This window comes from Ambystoma mexicanum, chromosome 1q (assembly GCF_040938575.1).
Source record: "Ambystoma mexicanum isolate Mex_15411 chromosome 1q, UKY_AmexF1_1, whole genome shotgun sequence".
NCBI classification, from domain to species: Eukaryota; Metazoa; Chordata; class Amphibia; order Caudata; family Ambystomatidae; genus Ambystoma; species Ambystoma mexicanum.
This window is the reverse complement of record NC_090922.1, coordinates 659,560,786-659,583,271: the sequence shown is the minus strand read 5'-3', so window position 1 is coordinate 659,583,271 and position 22,486 is coordinate 659,560,786. Positions and strand designations below refer to the sequence as shown.

At 45.6% G+C, this 22,486-nt stretch overlaps 1 protein-coding gene across 7 annotated transcripts in view; it reads left to right on the top strand.

The window, feature by feature from the left end:
- Positions 1-22,486, top strand: part of PRRC2C (proline rich coiled-coil 2C) — a 1,565,218-nt gene that overhangs the window by 989,243 nt on the left and 553,489 nt on the right. For all 7 annotated transcript variants that reach the window (XM_069641251.1, XM_069641250.1, XM_069641252.1 and 4 more), the window contains exon 23: positions 7,831-7,932. In XM_069641251.1, the coding sequence (XP_069497352.1) occupies positions 7,831-7,932 (102 nt within the window). The remainder of the gene's footprint in view (positions 1-7,830; positions 7,933-22,486) is intronic.

The window sequence follows — 22,486 nt, the reverse complement described above, 5'->3', positions numbered from 1 at the left end:
CCTACTATGCATAACAATAAAGGGAGATAAAAGAAGAAAAAGAGAAGAGCAACAAGCAGACATATAAAATGTACAATTCTAAAACTCCATTCCAAGGAGGGCAATTAACAGGTTAGCGAAGATTGATTGTCAAAGAAGGTAAGTTCCCTTTCTATGTGTTTACAGATACTTACTAATTCAAATATTAATGATTTATGAGAGCCCTGCATCATTCTAGCCTATAGAAATTGTAGGCAGCCCTCATAGTCTATATTTACAAATTTCATTAGTCGATTAGATCTCATGGACTGAAAGTGCAAACAATTAAGAATTAAATGTTTCATCGTTTTATAAGGCTCATTAAAAGAAGGGAAACAACATTTGACCTGATTCAGGAGTCCTTTGTTGTTCCAATTCGCAGTCCTTTCCCTAGTATGTTATAAATTGAATCTATACCATATATAAGCTTTCCTGGTATGGTTGCAGGGAAACAACTCTGTGAGCGTATCTTGGTACACGCTGTTTCACAAAAGCACCATATTCTTTATATAATTTATACGTTGCTATGCGATCAATAGTTTTAACACCAATCGCGTTCAAAAAGCTTCTTTTTGGAAAATGCTGGATGCCATTGAACATCCTTAATAATAGACAACATTCAAAAGTTGTTGCATTTTCTGATGATATTGATTGAAAGACACAGAAGTAGAAGATCCCAACATGTTTTTTCATATCCACATATAACGAGTTCACTGGAGGAAAATTGATTTTTGTGTAGTTAGTGAGTTGTCTCCATTTACAACATCCCGATAATGCCACAAGACCTAGTTCGTGGCGTATAATAGCATTCGGGATGGACATGGGTAAGTGCATGGCAGATTTCAAAAAAGAGCCCTGTAAAGCGTCCAGAAATAAACTCTGGTCACATACAGATATCGAGTGAGTACAGAATGACACTTTAAATTTTCAAAGTCATGAACTCAATCATCGGTATTAACGAAAATTTACAGTATTTAGCATGGATTCTTTTAAGTTGGAACAAAAGAGGTCTTGTCTTATTTCTAATGAACTCAGTCTATGCTTTAAAAGAATTTTGGATGAAAGATTATAGCGAAGATAGTCCCTTATCCATTTCCATGGTGGACATTAAATAGATAGGGGGTGGGGGAAAGTCAAGAAACAAAATGGCCACCATAGAATATTGAGAAGCGACTACACATAGTCCCTTCTCCCTTTCCATGGTGGCCTGGGAAGAAAGGAAAGTAACTCTGCGGGAATTGGCGCTCCAAACGTAGCGTTTCAGGTGAGACTTTCCCGTCCAAGTAACGACCTGGTGAGAGCCAAGATCGCTTGAAACAATCAGATTGTCCCTCACCGTTTACTAGCAAACATTAAAGCTTCCAAACCAATTGTACTGATCAGTACACATTCCAGGCCTCTGACCAAGCCTTAACCACTGAATGAAGTCACTGCAATTACTTGATAAATATAAATTCATTTTTGAAGTTTTAACTCGAAGCTTGAGGAATCATTGGGATTCATATGATGTGCGTCATTCAGAAAGAAATCAAGCCTTATGGTAAATTTTGCTATGTAAAGGGGCAGTAATGTGTTTTTCTTTCGAAGGGATTGTGCCTTCCGACGTATTCCTTATCTTTGATAATTCGTCTCCAGCTTGCTGGCCTCGGAAATGTTTTCTCTGCAGAGGGCCCTGCGTGTCGACGTCCGCCGAGTTGATGTCCCTCGACAGCCACCATATCGGCGCTGACGTCACCATGCCCATAAATAGCCAAGCGCAGCGTCTGTTGCTCAGTTCCGTTTTTCCGCACTTGGTGGGGCCTCGGAATATCGTTGCTCAGTTCAGTCAGATAAACCTCTTATATTTCCTCGATGAAACAAACTTTCTCGATGGCTTCTTCATCCGAACCGACGACTCGGTGGTCCGGCTTCAAAAAATGTCGAGACTGTGGAAAGAAAATGTCGATAACAGATCCTCACAGGATCTGTTTGTGGTGCTTGGGAGTCGAGCACCATTGTTCGGAGTGTGAGGACTGCATGTCCATGACGGCGAAAGCCTTGAAGGAGCGCAAGGGGAAGCTCGAGAGAGGTAAGTCAGTCAAAACCTCCTCGAAAGTTTCTTCGGGCGAGTTTAGGCATTCGTCTCCTCGCCGTCGAAAGCATTCCCATTCTAGGTCTCGAAGTAGCTCCCATCACTCGTCAATCTAGACACTCAAAGAAGAGACGTTGAAGATCCCCTTCCTCGTCATCTTCTGTTTCCCCAGAAAGGGTCTCCTACCCCACAAAACACAGCTCTCCATCTGAGTGGGAGGAATTCAGGAAGAAAATGCGAAGCGTCTTCGAGAAAGCGGCCTCGACCCCCTCGAAGACAGCTGAGGGTGATACCCTGGGTGAAAAACCCAAAAAATCAAAACGCTGCGAGTTGTTGCACCCGGTGAAAGAGTCCACTCGAGAGCGCCACGGGCCATCGGGTAGGAAGGCACCATCTTCGACGCTGTCGTCGAAGATCCCTTCGACTCATGGATCAGCGCCATCAACGCCGTTGTCGAAGGGTTCTTCGACGCGTCGATCGAATCGACGCCATCCTCGACGCCGATAAAAGAAAAAACCACGGCTACTTCACAGCCAAGGGTTATATCCAGAGCCTCCAGCACGATGTTGAGAACGTCCTCGACATCCTCGAGTAGGATCCCGATCCTCTCGAGTTCCTTGAGGCCTATTCCAGTTTTCTCAGCGCCTTCGAAGCCTTTCACATCGGCGTCGACGACATCGCGTTTTCTCGCCCAATAATGACAAGTTTTGCTCCTTCTGCTTTAGAATTGGGTTTTACACCATTTCCGAGGTCAGAGTACCCCAGATTATCTTCAATCTATGAAGAAGGGGAGGATTCTGACCAAGAAAGACCCTTCGGGCTGCAGAGGACTACACCTGTTTCAGAGGATTTTACCTCGGAGGAAAGAAGATTGAAAGACCTACAGGAATCATTACATGAGGCAAGTGGGCTGGACACTTCCCAAGAAGTGGAATTTGTCAAACCAGACCCAGGGGAACATGCCGAAACCCCCTATAGAACCCTGATGGCAAGAATTATTTAATTCATGGGTTGGTCTGCGCCTTCACCTGTTTTTCAACAGGATGACCTTACAGACATACTAGACAAAGGTCCACAGGAGGATCCTGTGGTCCCTTTCCTTACAGCTTTACAAAGGAAGATTTCATCAAATTGAGAAACTCCTGAGGTTATCCCTGCAGTCAATAAAAGATTGTCAGCCAAGTATAGGGTAGCTGCGGCTAACCCTGAATATTTATCAAAACACCCGACTCCAGAGAGCCTGGTGGTTCAAGCGGCAACTTCATCAAGCAGCAGATCCGCTTACCCTACTGTCCCACAGGATAGAGATGACAAAAGGTACGATTCTATGGCAAAAAAAGTATTTTCTGTTTGTAGTATGGCGTTGAAGTCCATCAACGCCACTTGTATGCTCGCCAGGTTCAGTCACACACTGTGGGAGTGTGCTTCATCAGCGGCTGACTGCATACCGGAAGGAGATGAAAGGGAAGCCTTCCTTAACATCATTAAAGATGGCAAAGATGCCATGTGCGAATCTCTTCAAACAGGCATCGATTCCGCTGACAGAATCAGCAGGGCCATGGCAGCAAGTACTACAATTCGCAGGCATGCGTGGTTACGAAAGTCTGGGTTTGCTCCAGATGTACAGGCCAGACTTTTGAATATGCCCTTTGACGGCTCTTCTTTATTCGGTAAAAAGGCTGATGACAGTCTGGAAAAGTTGCAAACATCTAAAGCAGCAGCAAAATCTTTAGGAGCTGCAATCCGCCAAACTCCTTTTCACCCCCCAGGAACCTCTTGGAGAGGAAAGTCCTTTTGCTATTATTCCGCATTCGGGAAAGGCAGAGGACAGCCGGCTCAAAGAGGCCAAAGGAGATCCACCCGAGGTGGACGGGTCAAAAGTACTAAGGCCGCAGCAGCAGCAGCAGGTGCCTCTTTACCCTCGGCATCTGTATCAGCCGCCCCCAAACCACTCTGAGGTCTTTCCACACAACACCTGTAGGGGGCAGTTTAACTCACCATCTGACGCGATGACAGGCTATTACGTCAGATGCTTGGGCTTTGGAGACAGTTGCCCAGGGTTACTGCCTACCCTTTCTACACATCCCTCAGAGTCATCCACCGGGGCACAGCTCTCTAAAAGGTCCAGATCCGCTCCTCTTGCAGGAAATTGTAGACCTGCTAGAGAAAGGTGCCATAGAACCGGTACCTGTAGCGGAGAGGAACAAGGGCTGGTACTCCACCTACTTTCTCATACCGAAGAAGGGCGGAGGACTCGGACCCATCTTGGACTTACGATAATTGAACAAGTTCCTCAGGAAGGACAAGTTCAAGATGGTACCTCTCTCAGATCCTTCAGGCCCTCCAGATCCAGGACTGGCTGGTATATCTGGACCTCATGTGCCAATCCATGTCAAACACAGGAGATACCTGAGGTTCGCAATTGGCGGCACTCATTATCAATTTCGAGTTCTGCCATTTCGGCTGACCTCTGCCTCGAGGGTCTTCACCAAGCTAATGTCTGTAGTGGCTGCAAGTCTGAGGGAAGGGATCTACGTCTACCCCTACCTGGACCATTGGCTGATCAGAGCTGTATCTTTGGAACAAGCTCAGATCCAGCTAGATTATGTCTGCCACTTCCTTCACAAACTGGGCTTCTCCCTCAATTTAAAGAGGTCACAGATGATACCATCACAGAGACTCCAGTTCATCGGAGCGGTCCTGGACACTTCCCTGGGAAAAGCCTCGCCACCTGAGGTGAGGGCTCAAGATATTCTGCAGATGGTCAACAAGTTTCAAAATGCCCAACATCTCCCAGCCTTCGACTTTCTGAGATTACTAGGCCTCATGGCATCCTGCATCTTCCTTGTGCCAGAGGCTCGCCTGAGAATGAGATCTCTCCAGCGGGCACTAAGAACCCAGTGGTCACAATACTCGGGAAGATTGACACATCTCCTCTGGATTCCGGACAAGGTAGCCCACGACCTTCAATGGTGGGCCTATCCAGAGAACATCTTGAAAGGAGAACTGTTTTGGCAACCATGGCTGGAGATGACAGTAGTCACAGACGCCTCACTCATGGGGTGGGGAGCCCATGCCAACGACTTGACCATCAGCGGTCGTTGGTCTCCATCGGAGTCCAGACTACACATCAACCTATTAGAGCTGAAGCGATCAGACTAGCGCTGAAAGCTTTCCTGCCATCAGTACAGGGGAGAAATGTCCTGATAATGACGGACAACACGATGGTCATGCACTACCTCAACAAAAGAGGCGGCGTAGGGTCATTGCCACTGTGCAGAGAGGCAATGCAGCTCTGGTTTTGGGCAATTCAGGAAGGAATCTCTCTATCGGCAGTCCACCTAGCCGGAGAGAAGAATTTGACAGCGGACGCTCTGAGCAGGCAGAGCAGTCTCCCACGAGTGGGAGCTAGCTCAGGAAGTCCTTCAAGGGATCTTCGCCCTTTAGGGAACCTCTCAGGTGGATCTGTTCGCCACCAGCACCAAGTGGAAGTGCGATCTGTTCTGTTCAAGGGAATTTCCCCCCAGAGGAGCTCTAGGGGACGTGTTCGTAGTGGACTGGGAGTTCCCATTCCTTTACGCGTTTCCACCAGTCCCTGTTATTCCTCAAATGATCAGGAGGTTGAGAAGATTCCGGAAAACCATGATCCTAATTGGCCCGGACTGGGCCAGGACAACGTGGTACCGTGACCATCTGGATATGTCCATCTCCCCTCCAATCCGTCTTCCACTCAAAGAGAATCTTCTATCGCAGAAAGGAGGTCCGGTTCTCCATCCAGACATAAGAGCCCTCAACCTTCACGCTTGGCTTCTGAAAGGTTGAGGTACAAGGATTGGGACCTCCCTGATGACGTCATGGAGGTGTTGCTTTCGGCCAGAAGGCCAGCAACAAAGTCTTTATACCGCTGCCGTTGGAACACATTTTGCAGCTGGTGTAGAGAAGAGAATATCGTCCCTCTTTCATGTGGTACACCAACGGTGTTATCGTTTCTACTCTACTTGGCAAACTCAGGCCTTCAAGTTGGCACTGTAAAAGGCTATCTCGCAGCGCTATCAATCTTCAAGTGCACTGCGGAGGAACCATCGTATTTCAAAGTACCCTTAGTAATACAATTTCTCAAGGGATTAACTAATGTTTATCCTCCAAGACCATTTCAAGTTCCCTTATGGGACTTAAATTTAGTCTTAAATTTCCTAATGGGTACTCCCTTCGAACTACTCCACTCTTGTTCGCTGAGATTTCTCACTCTTAAAACTGTCCTATTAGTAGCACTAACATCTGCTAGGAGGGTGAGCGAATTACAGGCTCCATCTTGTAAACCCCCCCCCCCCATACAATTTTCCATAAGGACAAAGTTTTCCTACAGGTGAAGCCTAATTTCCTCCCAAAGGTGGTTTCTGAATTTCACATCACTCGCAAAATGACCTTACCTTCGTTCTACCCTCCTCCCCATCCGGGGAAAGAGGAAGAAAGGCTACATAGGCTGGACCCAAGGCGAGCTCTAAGCTTTTAAATCAGCAGACTGGCTAGGATTAGGCAAGCAGACCAACTGTTTGTAGGTCACAAGTGGGACTACCCATAACAAAACAGACCATTTCCAGGTGGATTATTTTGGCCATTTTGTAATGTTACAAACTGGCAGGGAAAGAGCCACCCCAGAATCTTAAAGCTCATTCAACCAGGGGTATTGCAGCCTCTTCGGCCCTCCAAAAGAGGGGTACCGGTCCGAGACATATGAGCGGCTGCCACATGGTCGTCCTCGCATACATTCACAAGATTTTACAACCTGGATTCCTCCGCTAGTCAAGAGACCAGATTTGGCAAAGCCGTATTACATTTGGTTCATTCCTAAAAGGGATGCATGACATTATTACTCCCACCTCCAATTACATGCCACTGCTATGGGAGTCTATCAAAGATAAGGAATACGTCGGAGGACACAATCCCTTTCGAAGAACAAGTTACTTCTTACCTGGTAACGTTCTTTCGATGGGATGTTCCTCCGACGTATTCCTTATCGCCCCTCCCATCCATCCCCGCAGTAATGCTTCCCTTGTGGTTGCAGCTAACGCTCCTTCAAGGTCAATAACCAATTCAGGCATGACTTATCTTATGCTACAAAACGGAACTGCACAACGGACGCTGCGCATGGCTATTTATGGGCGTGGTGACGTCGGCGCGGATACGGTGGCTGTCGAGGGCCATCAACACGGCGGACGTCGACGCGCAGCGCCCTCTGCAGAGAAAATAATTCTGAGGCCAGCAAGCCTGAGACGAATTATCAAAGATAAGGAATACATCGGAGGAACATCCCATCGAAAGAACGTTACCAGGTAAGAAGTAACTTGTTCTTCTGATGATATTTTGAGACGGTTCTTTTGGACAAGGTAGGGGAAATGTGCCACTGCCCTATCACCTAAAGCATGCAAATTGACCTCTAGTTTTGCCTGCCCTTAACATATTGTTACATTTTAGCTTGACAAACATGCAGAGTGGGCAAGTCCTGGCTAGACATCATATTGCTATTTCTCTGAAGTGCCACCTCATCCAACTTAACCTCTCTCCAATGAAATAGAACCATTGGCTTGCTGTGAAGTTCACCCACATGGCCCCTGCTTCATTTATGCTCAATCTTTGAGGTAGTGGTCTTCCGTTTTTAGATGATTATAAATGCTTTCTTTTAAATGCGGGGTTGTACAGCCATACGTCTTACAATGTGATGTGTGTTGCCTGCCTTTCAGGTGCCCCTACCGCACACCTTACCCTTGCCTAGGAGGGAGACTCTTCAACAGAGCTCCAACTTGACGCCTGCCTCTCCCGCTACAGTCGACCTGACCCTCAAGGTATGTACCACTTCCCTCCAAGTAATTTTCTCGCATGCTGTACATATTTAACTTTTTTTTTTAAACTAACAGCCTGTTTGTTCTTTTCAACCTTTGCTCCTTTGTTTTGCAGCAGTATAAATGTTGTAATGCATCTGAAAAGGGATGGATTCTAATTATTTGTATAGGACCATCTGTCATTGTTATGGCTTTGAAGCACTGTGGTGGCCGAGGGCCCTTCAGTAGACTGCAGTTTGTGCAAATATGAAAATAAACAGAATTAAACAATGTGTAGCATGTATGCGCTTATTCCGTGGTATTGCTGTCTGGTACTTAGAGGTTTTTCTTAATGATAGTGGTGTTACTAATTGTTCTATTAGTTGTTGGTATATTTATCATAGCTAATTTGGAATATCACAATTGACGGTTGCTACACTTTGACAATTTGCCAACACGTGTTTCGACCAACATGGTTTTTTTCAAGGCAGAAATCATAAATTAGCAACTGTAGTCCTATTTTAGTGATGGAAACCCACTTGGAATAGACTGAATGAAAAACCGGTTGTTAGTCGACTCCTTGTCCCTGCGACAAAGTTCTGCTCACTCAGTATTGTTCCCAAATTGATTGCACACTATGCAGTGTTATCCCTACAGTCATGTAGGGTTCCTTCTATTGAATGACCCGGCCTCCGTCTGGCGTCCGTTTGCTTTCGCTAAACCGAGCATTACATTGCATGCCAATAGTTATAAGAATTCAGTGACTATTCAATTATAAGCGAGATGACAAGTTTAAAACATAATAAAACATCATGCAGCTCTACACATGGGTTGGGTATCATGGTCTATCAACCGCTAGCGCAACTGTCGACAGTTGAGGGCTCTGCTATATTTTACATGTAGAACACATGTAGGCTGAATAACCTGCAGTCACATACAATTTACATGCACAATTACTGTCAGATATGTCAGGCATACATTCAACACGTCCTCTTGTCTGTACCATTGAGTTGCAGCATAGATGTTTTTTATAGAATACTAATGTGATAACGGCAATACATTGCCACCTATAGAGAAAAATACCAACTCGTCCTCCATGATCTCAGCAATCTTCAAGAGTCTTGTGTGCTACTCTCGGTGCTCTCCTTTCAACACCTACCCGAAGTCTGAGTCCCTGAATATCCTTTTCCTTGTCCAGAGGAGTCTTGTGTGCCTGATCTTTGGCTAATGGAAATTCTACTGATGTATTATGCTCTTGTTGGGACTCTGCATTCCCCCTTGCACCAGCACAAAACTATCGCTAAAGCCCTAGCACAATGACAACACAAAGTCAACATGCACGCATGGCAGTCAAATCCGCGACACATTAGCTTGCACTTCCATCTATCAGGTGGACCCTTGGTGGCATACTTGGTAGACCAATCATAGCTGTATGAGGATATGTATTAATGGCAATATATCAGCAGGAATGACAAGGTAACAGTATCCTGAAATATAATTCTGAACCATATTGTTTAAAAACCATTTCACACAACTCAGTCTAACATATAAATGATATATGGGTGAAGAGTTCATCAGTGTAAAGAATAGTGTATCATGTAGTAATATCAAAGTTTCTCTAGTAGAGGATCTGCCAGTGTTATTATTCAATGGTGTTCTGGGAGTTTAGGCCATAATTGTGCATGTTATTGAGTTCCTTTTGTAATTAAAGTAAGACAGATGTGTCCTTGCACTCAAGTCCTGTTGAAAGCAAGTACTAATGAAAGCAAATCTTTTGGCTTTTGTATTGGTATTTACTGCAAGTGATCTTGGATACCCTGCGTCTGCCACTATTGTTGGCCTTGCTGCTCTTGGCTCTATAACAATTAAAGTGTGGGGTTCAATAGTGGGACAGTGGGAAAGGCAAATGCGAAACCGGTTATGTTGATGGGTGTTGAGATGGATTTCTAAAAACTGGCCTGGTGGGCAGATTTTAGGAGACCACCCCAGCCAAATGCCAATCATTGAAAGCATTTGTCAAGTCTATTAAAGTGTGAGTGGGGTCACAGTCTCAATGAGTCAACAGAGTGAAGCACACAATTCAATGTAGATAGGAATGTATACAAATACAGTATTCTAGGCCTTAAACACATACAAATAAATTAAACAAGCAGGTGATGTCGCACAACTCAAGCATATATGGTCACCATAGGTTCTTAAAATGCATTCAGTGGCGTAAATCAACAATAGAGATAAGTAAAGTAGTAAAGATGAAACCAAGAAAGAAGAATGGGGCCATGTGCCTAAAAGTAACCAGAGCAACTATTCTTTTCCCCAGAATGTAACTGCAGCAGGTAAGTTACTTATGTTGGTGATTGTTCAAAAGAAACAATGCAACAGTTAACAAAAAAACAATTCAACAAAGTTACCAGGTATGTAAATTGTGTTCTTATCTCAGTGTTATCCTATGGAGACAGGGTTGGAGAGAATTTTTATTTCTTGGTGAATTCCCTTCAACCTTGGAGACCCCCAGCTCTCTTGCTGGACTTTGGACTTTTTAATTTAAAGCCTGAGTGAGTTGGGACCTTTTTCTCACTCTGGTGTTTTTCCCCGATTTTGATTTTGTGTTTTCACTGTTTTTGGAGTATATAGGCATCTGCTTTTTGTATAGTGACACACAGGACATCAGTGAAGTGTCACTGAAGTCCTTACCTTTTCTTGGGTGACCTACCATTCACAAGAATAATAAGGTGAAATTGATCTTACTCTCCTTTTCTCTTTGTAGGCACAGCACACGCCATCTTAAATGGAGTGCTGCAGGGTTACCTAGTAGCCCCTTACCCTACTTTCTCATGTAACATTTTTGTTGCCCTCACTACTTTAAATGGCTGGTGGCTGTGGTTGAATTTTTGCATCCATTGTGGTTTTCTACTGCAGGCTGAACCCTTAGCGGCAATACAGCACCCATCTGCGTCCATTTTGTCAAAATGGTCCCTGTCTTCTTTTTTTGCCGTTTTCTGTTTGTGAGGTCTTTCTTGGCTTTTACTCTGTGGGTTGAGACAGATTTGAGCCCTTTGTGAGTTTTGCTTGTGATGGTCTTCAGCCCTAGCCAAAAGCCCTAGCCTCAAGACGAACTCCACTGGACCACCATCCCCGACTTGCTGTGCCTCTCCATGGCTTCGGAAGCCCAATGCCAGGGGTAAAGCGTCTGTAGTCAAATGCAACGTCTGCCGAGGAACGAATCCGGATTGAAGCTCCAGAAGACTCCTAAGGACCATCCAGTAGCAGGATCGAGGGAGCAAAGAGTCCAACTGGTATCCAAAATCTGTAGCGGTGCTGTTTACTAAGCACTGAATCCGCGAAGTGTCGCTGAACCGAAAAGAGCTGCCAAAGACCTCCCAAGTACCGCCGCAGGAGCCCTCCAGATGTCTTCCCTCTTGTCCCCACGACTGAGGCTCAGAAAACAAGGGTCTGCCCCACTGTAGCAAGACAGAATCTAGCTTGACCACTCTTCAAACCAGAGGTACTGTTTATGCTTGGGGTACTTACCTTCTTGCCTTTTAGCTGCTCTCTTCTCAGTTGGGAATTGCATTGGCCTACCTTTTACAGTTGATTGCAACTCCCCTTCCCATCGGCTTTACAGCTTGTGACCCTACAAGTGATTTTTCTACAAACTCTCTAACTTTGTGCAAGACTTTGACTTAAGTGCCTCAGATCCATAGATTGTGTCCCAAATGACTGATTGTCCTGACTCCTCGAAGACTCTTCTAATCCATTGGCTTGGATACTGTTTGTCCCTCATAGGTGGTAGCTTGTTGTATACTGTTATTGCTGGGAAAGGCTTATCTCGATTTCATTGGAAGATTTAGTTGTCCTCACATTATACTGAGAAACTGTCCATCCTTTTTCCTTCTCGCAACCTCAGAATCTGCAAAATATACTTGTGAGATATATAAATGCTATTACTGCCCTTGTGATTGAAATCACCTCATGGTGTAGGAATTGTGTAAGAAGCATGTCCAAAAACCTGTTTTGATTTAAAGTATATTTACATTGTTACAGCAAATTGCTTTTCTAAAGAATGCATATTAAAGAATTTGTTAATTAAATAACTATTTGTTAGGGAGAATTTTCAGTTTAGTGCTAGATTCCGCCCACCTTATAGACCCTTGGCTCTTTTGCTGAACTTTGGGACTTTGTACTTTTAATTCTGTGTTTACTGTTTCTTTTGACTTTGGAGTCTGACAAGCACGATAGGCATCATCTTTGCATTGAGACACACAGCACATTCAGTGCAGTGGCACAGGGAAGTCTCTTAAATCTCCGAAAGAGTTAAATACCTTCTCTTGGTGAAACTGTTTCCAAGAGCATTGAAGTGAAATTGACTTACCATAGGGTGCTGGAGGGGTTACTTAGTATCCCCTTTGTGTAGTTTCTCATGTAACATTTTTGTTACCTTTTCTACAATTAATGGCTGGTGGCAGTGGTTTACTTTTTACTACCTTTGTGTTTTTACAGCGGGCTGCGTTTGCAGCTGCCGTAAGGCACCCGTAGGTGCCCATTTTGTCATAATGGGCCTGGTCGTCTTTTTTTTGCCATTTCTTGCTGGAAAGATCCTTTTTAGATTTACTATGCGTGCCAAACCAGGTTTGGTCCCTTTGTTCATTTTGTCTTTGGCGGGATTCACGAGTGAAGCCCACCTCTGGCTCCAGCATGTCTGGCAGGGGCAGGAAGTGAGGGAGGTGCCTGAAACTCCCAGTGCTTAATTCCTTTGGTTAAAGGAATGCACCCAAAGGTGATTGGCCGACTGGCTGTCCGGCAAGGACAGACACCCTCTGTGTAATTGACAGCTAGGCTGGAATGAATGGGAGAAACTTGCATAAAAGGTGAGGCTTTTTGGCTTGGAAGGCAGAGTCGACCACTGGGCGAAAGAATCCGAAGAAGAATTCGGAAGAGACGCCTGCTGCAACTCCTGGACCGTTGGTTTACCCGGTGATGCCCCGCTGCTGTGCTGAATGTTAGGCAGAAACCTGTGCAGTTCCCTTAGGGAACACTGCAAAAGATTTAGGACTACAGGTGTTAGCAGTAAACCCACTTGGTAGCAGTCTGTACCACCCAGATTTACCTGGTACCTGTGGCTGAGCAGTCAGACTTCTCTCAAGAAGAGTTAGGCCGTATGCAAAGTATACACAATAGGCTCTCGGACACACCAATACAAGCAAACACTGACCAGAGCTTTGGTATCAAAGTATATAATTATTTATTTAAAAACACACTGTTTGAAACACTCCAGCACTCTTGTTGTAAAAATATTCTAAACACAGTTACTATTGTAATATATACACTCCTTTTTCCTTATCAGATAAGTCTCAGTAAAACACCACTTATTTTCATACAGAGGTGAGCGCTTAACTAGATGGCACTCCAATAGGTTTATCAGAAAGGGAGGGAAAAAGACAGAATATGGAAAGGTACATCACTCTAAGATTTAGGAACACTGTTAGCAAGGCAGAAGAGCAAAAGTCACTGGTGAGCCAAAGTCCAAAGGCTGGGCCCACTCTTAGAGAGAGCAGAGCACAAATGCGCCCAAGATCACACAGTTACACTAGGCTTAGAAAGTCTTGCAGAGAGTTCAAAAAGAGTTTAGAGAGGCTTAGGAAAGTTTAGCCAGGGTGTCCCAGGCTAACCCAGGTTCAAAAGCCGGGGGCTAAATCTACCCCGTACAGTCGGTAGCAAGGGAAGCCTGGCGGGACACGGCACCTTAAGTGGGAAGGATCCTCCAGCGGTGGCAGTTGTTCCTGGCAGTGGGTGCAAGTCGCGTCGTCGTCCAGGGGAAGAGAAGATCTCGACTTGGAGGAAAGATGAAGGTCGTTGCACTACCAGGCAAGAAACCAGCTGCGGTGTTTTCCGGTTAAAGGTGGTAACTTTGCGGTTGTGGTAAAACGTGGTATCCCGTTTGCCGGGGTGCTTGGCACAGGCAAGGCGGCCACGAGGTACGTCGGGAAGGCGAAAAGACGGTGAAACTGGTTATCCCCACCAGTCAAAGGAAGAAGACTCTCCGGTGGGAGATCTCCTCTGTCGTTGGGAAAAGTGGTGAGACGGTCCAGCAGGGCTCCACCGGTGGTGGCGTCGTGGCAGGTCGGCTCAGCTTCTCCCTCGTCGAATTCTTAGGTCCTGTGGCGACTTCTGAAGTTCCAGTCCCCAAAGCCCTGCTTTTATGCAGAAAACCCCCATTCACTCAGCCTAGCTGTCATTCAAACATGCTAAGTGGTGAGCCGGCCGGCTCACCACTTGGGCCAATCAGGACGGAGTGCGACTTGAGTTGCCTAGGCAACTCAGTCCAGGGTGCCTAAATCCCCCTCCACCCCTCCTAAGTACCCCAGACAAAGTGGAACAAAGGGCTCGACTTGGGTTGGAGTCACAGAAGAGAACACAAACGCCATTTTAGAATCAAGTTTTGGCAAAAAATACCAACCGGAGAATGATTATTAATTAAACCGGCGTATGTTCGAGGCTACCGTAAATAATTAAATAAAGATAGTAGCCTAAAACAATGGGAAATCCCATTTGAAAATATTTGCGGTTGAAATTAAAAAGTAGTATCCACTGCCACCAGCCAAAACTTGATCAGGGGGGACGGAGACGTGCCCCCTCGACTAACAGACCCCGGGGCAATTGAATTGCCCCAGCCAGTACGTCCACAATATGATGGTTTGTACTGGTTCTGTTCAGAATTTAAGACTAGTAAAGTCAATGGTGACTTTACATGCCCTGGGAGACAGTAGTCGGTCCCAGGGTATGGAGTCTATACTGGGGGGTCACTATGACACCCCTGTGTTACTGCACTCAGGTTGCTGTGTAACACACATCACAAAAACACATGAAGCCCTATGGAGTAAAAGACCGCATAGCCCATTAAACACATCTAGATTCAAAGAAACACACTCAAATCATGCCCAAGAGTGAGGGTAAAATAGTCTCACTCTTGGCAGGAGAAAAAAATAAACCCCAAAAATCCAGCAAAGCTGCTGGGGGACTCACTAGGTTAGGAAATTCAGCCTAAACAGAGAATTCTCCCTAACACTGAAGCTCTGAATTTGTCTCGACTAGAGAAGCCCCACAAGGACGACTTCTCCCCTTGAGTTGGTGGGACCAATCAACTCCAGAGTAAGCCAGCTGGACATCCTCTCAATGCTGGTTTTATTTTCATTACATTTGCTGCTGGATCCGAAGAGCTAGGGGGAGGAACACCAGATTGTGTGCGTTGCTTTTAAGTTGGCCAAGAGCTCCAGGAAGTGTCACGACCCTCATCCCTGATCCCCCACTGGCAAGCCCATTGGCCAGGTGAAATCAGGACTCAGATTGCTTATAAGGCCTGGCATCCACTTCTCAAGACCTCTTGGGGCAAGTCCTGGCGCCTTTGGCGCCAGGCTCATAAACACAGATAGACATCTGCTTGTGGAACTACCTTTTAGGTCTTTCAGCCAACATGGAGGCATCCACATAGCTTGATTCCTAGAACCAAGCTTTGTGGTCTAGTGTTTTGGGTGTGGTGGCCTAGGGACTACTTTACCTGGACTACTTTGCAGTGGCTATTTAAACCACACCCGAACAAGACAACACGCTTTGCGTTACTTTGCTACTAGCAACGTGACGCTCACCGTGTCCAGCTTTCTCACGAGCCTGACTAATTCCGGACCTGCAGAAAATAAAGAACATCGTTAGCAGCAGAATCTTACCTGTAATCTCATCCTTCACTGCTCGCAGCTCCTGGGCAGCTCAGTTTGAAGAGTTTGCCGCCCGGATCAAAGGACCTGAAAAAAGGGAGAAAGACATTATTAAAGGAGGTAATGAGACATTACAATCACGAAGCGCTTGGAGACTTACCTGGCTGGCTGATTTTCGACCGGCATAGCTCCGGAACTCCATCTGCGCTGGGAGCACACTGCAACCTACGAAAAAGAGAAAAGCACAGGTTAGTGAGGGCAAGACATCGCTGTGCTGCGCAAAGCGCCTCCTGGCATCATAGCGCTATTGTGCGCCATCATCTACCGGTGAGAACCAGCCTACCCAGTTCTCCAAGCGGATACTCCGCGCACCTAAGGGAGATAAAGAGACATTTTAGAACCGAGAAAAGGCATGCAAGAAGAACGCCATCAATCGCAATAAGACCTACCTGAAAGTCGCTACAAGGGCCGCAGTCAGTGCAGTAACTGGACCGCCCGCGCCCACAAAAGACAACGCGCCCCTGCCCAGAGAGCAGGACTGAGAGCTCACCAATTCCGACAGCCAGGCGGAATCCCATCGACACCGAGAACCACACAAGGGAGTCATAGAGAAGGGCACCAACGACCAACTGGCTGGGTGGCGTCCCCGTGGATACCAGGTGAGTGTAACAGGAAGATCCTCCGGAATCCCTGAAAGCAGGACTGACCGAGCCAGAGCCACCTCAACAGAGTGCTGGACCTCAGATGCAAGGAAAGCCCATTTCAACAGCCAGTCGGCGGTGGTGCTATTTGCTCAGACGCGAGGAGCTGAAACCGCGAAATATCACTGAATAGAAGTTGGTCCTTTTCTGTCGCCGACCATCCTGTTGCAGTGCAGGAGTCCTCCAGACGTCCTCCCTCTTGTCCCCACGACTGAGGCCCAGGAACAAAGGATCTGCGGAGCTGCACAGGAACAGAAGCCTGCTGGAACCATATCTTCTGCTAACCAGAGGTACTGTAAAGCCTAAGAGAACTTACTCCTGTTGTGAACCTCACTTGTTCTCGGTGGAGACTTGTCTTGGTTGCTTCTGTAGAGTTGCTAACAGCTTCTTTACCTCACAAGCCTAATCAGCTTGTGGCCATACTTTGATTTCATCTCTTCAAGCTCGTCTTCGGTTGTTTCGTTCCAGTGGTCGACTCTGCCTTCCAAGCCAAGAGACTTGCCTTTTATTCAGTTCTCTCCCATTCATTCCAGCCTAGCTGTCACTCACCCAGCAGGGTGGCTGTCCTTGCCGGACAGTCAGCCAGCCAATCACCACAGAGTGCATTTGGGTCTCCTAGGAGACTAAGCACAGGGAGTTTAGGGAACCTGAAAGCGAGCCCCATTTTAGAGGGGAGCCTCTTAAATACAGGGGACCCATAATCACCATAAAGCAGTAAATGCATCCCTCTAGGGAATCAAGCCATGAGGCTGTCTTGCAGATGATGACAAGACTTTAATCTTTACAGATCATGAGGATTGGGAAATGACAGAGGGCTCTGCCATTTCAGGCCAGCATTCTTTCGTCGTCGTTGCTGGCTCCCAATTCCTGAAGACTCCTCCTGGGCCGGAAGCTTAAATACTCTTCAGTTAGTCACTGGATACCCGAAGAGCTCCTCCAAACTTATCCCTCTTGCCATACAAGGGATGTTGCAGAAGCTCCAGTGTTGCATGGTCATGTTCCCTACTTAACATTAATGCTGTATTACCAGGAATACTTTGTTACTCTTGTTAAGCATAATTTACTATGTTATAAACATTCATACATAAACACATCTTCCCGCCATTCTCTCAGCACTTAACTCAATAAACTTATATTTGATATGGTGCAGCAATTCCTTCAAAAAAACTTTTGCATAGTATTCTGTCATGCCTGGAATCTTTTTTAGTCCCCATTGGCCCAGTTGGTCAACCACGTTCTCTGTTCAAGCCTTAGACAGTGATGCAACACCGCACACAAGCTCTGCGATCTATTCTTAGCACAAGCACATTCCTCTGGCAAAGCCTGCTTTTTTGTGTTTTGAACAAAGCTATTTTACAATGTACAACAGTTTTACAAATTAATTCAACTAATACTTGGGATTGAAATATAAGATGCCAATAACTATCCTTATTTAGTGACTGGCCACACCTCTGTGTGATTATTTTTGCATGAAAGCTTTCCCAGTGCTATAGTGCTTAGAAGTCTTCACTAATTGTAAAGCGCTTGGGACAGTTTGGAAATGTAAGAAAGTTCTAGGCTCCTTCCCAACATTCCCCCCTTTCGTTACATCTACAGTAAAAAACTCATCCCCACCCCACATATCTACAACCCCAGAAATATTAGTTTGATTTTCTCTGTTTATTGTATGGCAAGGTGTTTTATGTCCCCCAATTGATACCATCATCTTTGCACTAATAGGGATTATAGGCACACCTCATCTGAGACCCCATTAGCACGTGCAGAAGAGAACCAAGAACAACATGATCCCAGGAACCAGTATTTTTACTGCTGCCGGCAGCCGTGACATGGCCCAATTAAAGGCAAACGGTAGCCAATCTGTGTTCTGAATTACACCTTTTGTTCCATTTGAACACCTAGATTATGCACCACCTTGATGACGTGGGATAGTGACCCATTCTCAGCATCCTCTGGGGGTAGAAGATTGCAGCAGCTGCTTGTACCCCTGAACAAAAAAAATTAGTCTCTGCTGAGCTAAAAATCCAATGCTTGTCCGTTATTCCTCTGAGCAGTGCGGAACAGTCTTTTGACAGTTTGAGCTTTTCTTTCTTCCCCACCGTTGAAATCGTCCTTTTTCTGGCAGCATACCAAATTCTTGGTGATCTGCATGCTTCTTTCTGTTTCTTTTAGGTGTTAGAGTGGCTGTTGGCACCTTGACCGGCATTTCTTCTACCTTCAGGTGTCCTTCCAGGGTTACTAGTAGCAATGAATGCAGGGTGGCCAGTGAACACCTGCCCTCCAAGATGGTAGGAGTTGCAAGTAGGCTTGTCGGCCACAAACCCAGTAGTAATCCATCACTGCTGCTGTACCTTTTGTCATACTGGGGATCACAAGAGTGTGGTTGCACTGTGTGGTTGCGCCACCATTGCTAAAACAAAGTTCAAAATGTTTGGCCCTATCTATTCGCACTGCGTTCTTCATTGTTGCAATCCGTGTCACCCTTGTGATGTATTTGGACCATACTGCGCACACATAGTCTCTATTTGAGATATTGCTTCCCCGCTGTACTCTATCAGCCCTTCTGCCAGACACATCACTGTGGTGCCCTGCCATTTGTCATTGTCATTTGAGTAACCTCCCAAGGAGAAATATGGTCATTGTAGATGCTGGCGGTATTTCGTGTTGCCATTGCATAACACTGGATCTAGATCAGTGCTTCTCAACTGCACACTATGTGCCTGGAATGTGCCCTTTATCCCTTATAGTGCAAGATGTACCTCTGTACATTATAGTGTATAGTGCATGGTGCCTCTCTAATTGGGATTGGATGTGGACCTAAAAACCTTAGGAGACCTTGATGTGTGCGGGATAAATGCACACACTTAACATCTTTCATTGATTTCCTTCCTGCAATGCGCACATCAGAGTACTAGCTATTCAAGGTCTCTACATCAGAAATAGTGTCAAAACCTAGCCCCTTATGTAAAGCATACGTCATTCATTCTTCCCGTTTCATGCCGTCTAAGAAAACTTGTAGGGGTGGCCGGCAAAATGTTAGACGTTTTGTTATTTCCTTTTTATAGACATATTAGCATTTTTTTCAACTGTCCGCCCTCCCACCCCCCTCTTATATGGCCACCCCTTATAACAAACATCTCTTCATCCATTCCAACAACCACAACCAGTGTCATACAAAAAAATGTTACTACTACATTTCTAGACTAAATAACATCTTAATTTATCATTGTCCCTACATAACAGAGAGGTCGGTCAGCCATCTTTGCTTATTCCTGGAGAGGAGAAAAAAGGTTATCAAGAAAGAGAAAGAAAAAGAAAGGGAGAAAGAAAGTAAAAAGGAGGGAGAGAAAGAGGGAGGGAGAGGGATGGAGAGGGAGAGACACGGAGAGGGAGAGACACGGACGGACAGACAGAGACACGGAGACACAGACAGACAGAGACACGGACAGACAGAGACACGGAGACACAGACAGAGACACGGAGACACAGAGACCATTTCCCCCACCAGGGCCGACCGGATCCTGGACCTTCTAAAAAGACAGAAAACAACAAAAATTAAAAATAAAATAAAAAATGCACAAAAGAAAAAACAAAAAATTAAAACATTTAAAAAGAAAGAAAAAATAATAAACAGGCATGTGCCACTGCACACCTCCCAGGCATGGATCCTCAAAAATGTCTATTGGCTATGCCCTTATTAAAATTTACCTAATCGCGGGTGCCCTTAGGACATCCGAGAGATGCCCCCAATATCTAACTCCTTCATACGGACGTCGAGAGGAGTACAGAACACCACCTCATATGGACCTTTAAACCTGGGGCTGATCAGTTCCCCAGATAATAATGGTCCAGTATAGGCAATGCTGTGTATGAAACCATGATCTTGCTTTCCACAGGGGCGGTCACACTTTCTCCCCCCCTTTACCGTGTCCCACTACTGCCCCTGTGTGCTTCCGTCCCGTCCCGTCCCTCGGTCAATTATTTATGACCATCACCATATAATATGTCTCCTTCCGTCAATTCATGAGCCGTTCATCAGTGGGAAAATAAATAAAACTCCTGTAAATAAACTGGAGTTGCTAAAACCGAGGCCGTGCAAATGGCTTTAGTCCTCAAATTGTCTAGTCATTTTGTCAGTCCATTAAAATGTACTTTAGGTCCTCTGTCCTTCCCTGAAACTTTGTAACAGTGGCCCTATGTAGACTGGGTAGTCTAGGATCCATGCCCTACAAAGATTACATGAGCCCAAAAACTGCTACACAGTACTGGGCCTAGGGGCGGTGCATAATGCTGCCGCCCTATTTGATAATTTATTTTCCCATTACAAAAATTAGTTGTCCCAAGTATAGTCCCATATAGGTGTTGTGAGCACACAAGATTCTTCAATTTTTTGTAAAGGGGGCTGTGGTATATGAGGAAGGATACATCAAACAAGCGAGTACATTAACCACTAGCTACCCACCTCTAACACACCCAAGGGGAAGGCTACTTATCAGAAAATATCCTCAGTGGAATTTTCATACAATTCTGTCTACCACCACGGTCAAAAAGTTAACTTAAACATATTTTAATCAATATTTACTCCAAACATAACAGTAAAAACAACATAAAAAGCCATATACAGTGTTCATCATTTACGAAAGCCGTAATGGACAAGATGGAGAGAAAACAACACTTCACACTTATGTCTGTAGTTCACATCACAATGTTTACAATCTATCAACATTGGTTATTTAGCGTGATGTCAGTAATAGTGTGACTGAATCACATAACTATTATACACAAATATGGTATAATGGCATCATTGTACCATATTTGTCCATTACGGCTTTCGTAAATGATGAACACTGTTTAAAATATGTTTAAGTTAACTTTTTGACCGTGCTGGTAGACAGAATTGTATGAAAATTCCACTGTGAGGATAATTTCTAAGTAGCCTTCCCCTTGGGTGTGTTAGAGGTGGGTAGCTAGTGGTTAATGTACTCGCTTGTTGCAAGTATAGTCCCTCCTGTTGGCAGTATTGTAGCTTCTTTTTATCCACCTTGTACCCTTTGAGTCAGCAATTTCAGTGATGATACACAATCCCTCCTGCACTGATGTTCATTTTCACTACATACCAAGCGATCATCCACATACTGGATGATTTGTGCTAAGCACCTTACTTCAATTTAACCTGTACATGGTTCACAGCTCTCAGTAACCCAACATTGTGTGGATTAACAGTCCATAATTATGCTGGCACATATTGCGTGTCTTCCTCAAAAATAACATCTGAGTTACTACTGCCATCAGGGGGCACTGTACCTCCCTATACTGCACAATGGTATCACAGGGGATGCAGATTCCCAAAATAATCTCCCCATTTTGTTCACTGTCCAAAAATAACTCCTTATCCGTCATTTCCTTTAATTGTACGGTCGGGTCTATACATAATATTGTGTGCCACTCGCATCCGTCCTGGTCTGTTCCAATCAGGACTACTCTTTTTCTGACGCTACTAGTCCTTACAAATCTAATGACTGGGATGGTTGAAGGCCACAAACGTTTGCCAGGAGGTGCAGTCGAGAGTATTGGGCATGCCTTTCGACTGTGATAATTTGTTCGGAAAGATTGTGGCCGAGTCCCTCCAGGACATCAAGGCGGATACCGAGGTGGTTCGTGCCTTGAGCATCCTGCAGCAGTGACGGCCATCCTTTCGGACCTCCGGAGGAAAGCCAAGGCTCCTCCACAGCGAAGCAAGATTGAACCGGGCGTGACGTCGGGCCCCCACCCGCGCATCCGGTGGTAGGTCGGCTGGTGCTGGACGCTCTGGCCCACAGACACACTCTGGAATTCCAACAAAAGTGTCCTTGCATACCACCCATGGTCAGGCAGGAAAACCATGTCCCTCAGCTTTTGCTGGAGGTGCGGGCCATGCTGAAGAAGGGCACGATCAAGCTCATCCCAAAGAGGCTCCGGAGTGTACTCTCGGTACTTCCTCGATAAGAAGACGACTGGCGATTGGAGGCCCATCCTGGACCTCCGCCGTCTGAACAAGTACATTAGATCCCAGAAGTTTCGGATGGTCACCCTGCAGCACATGCTGGGGCATCTGAAAGAAGGGGATTTTCTGCTGTTGCTGGACTTGGGGGATGCCTAATTTCACATCCCCATTCACAAGGAACACCACATGTT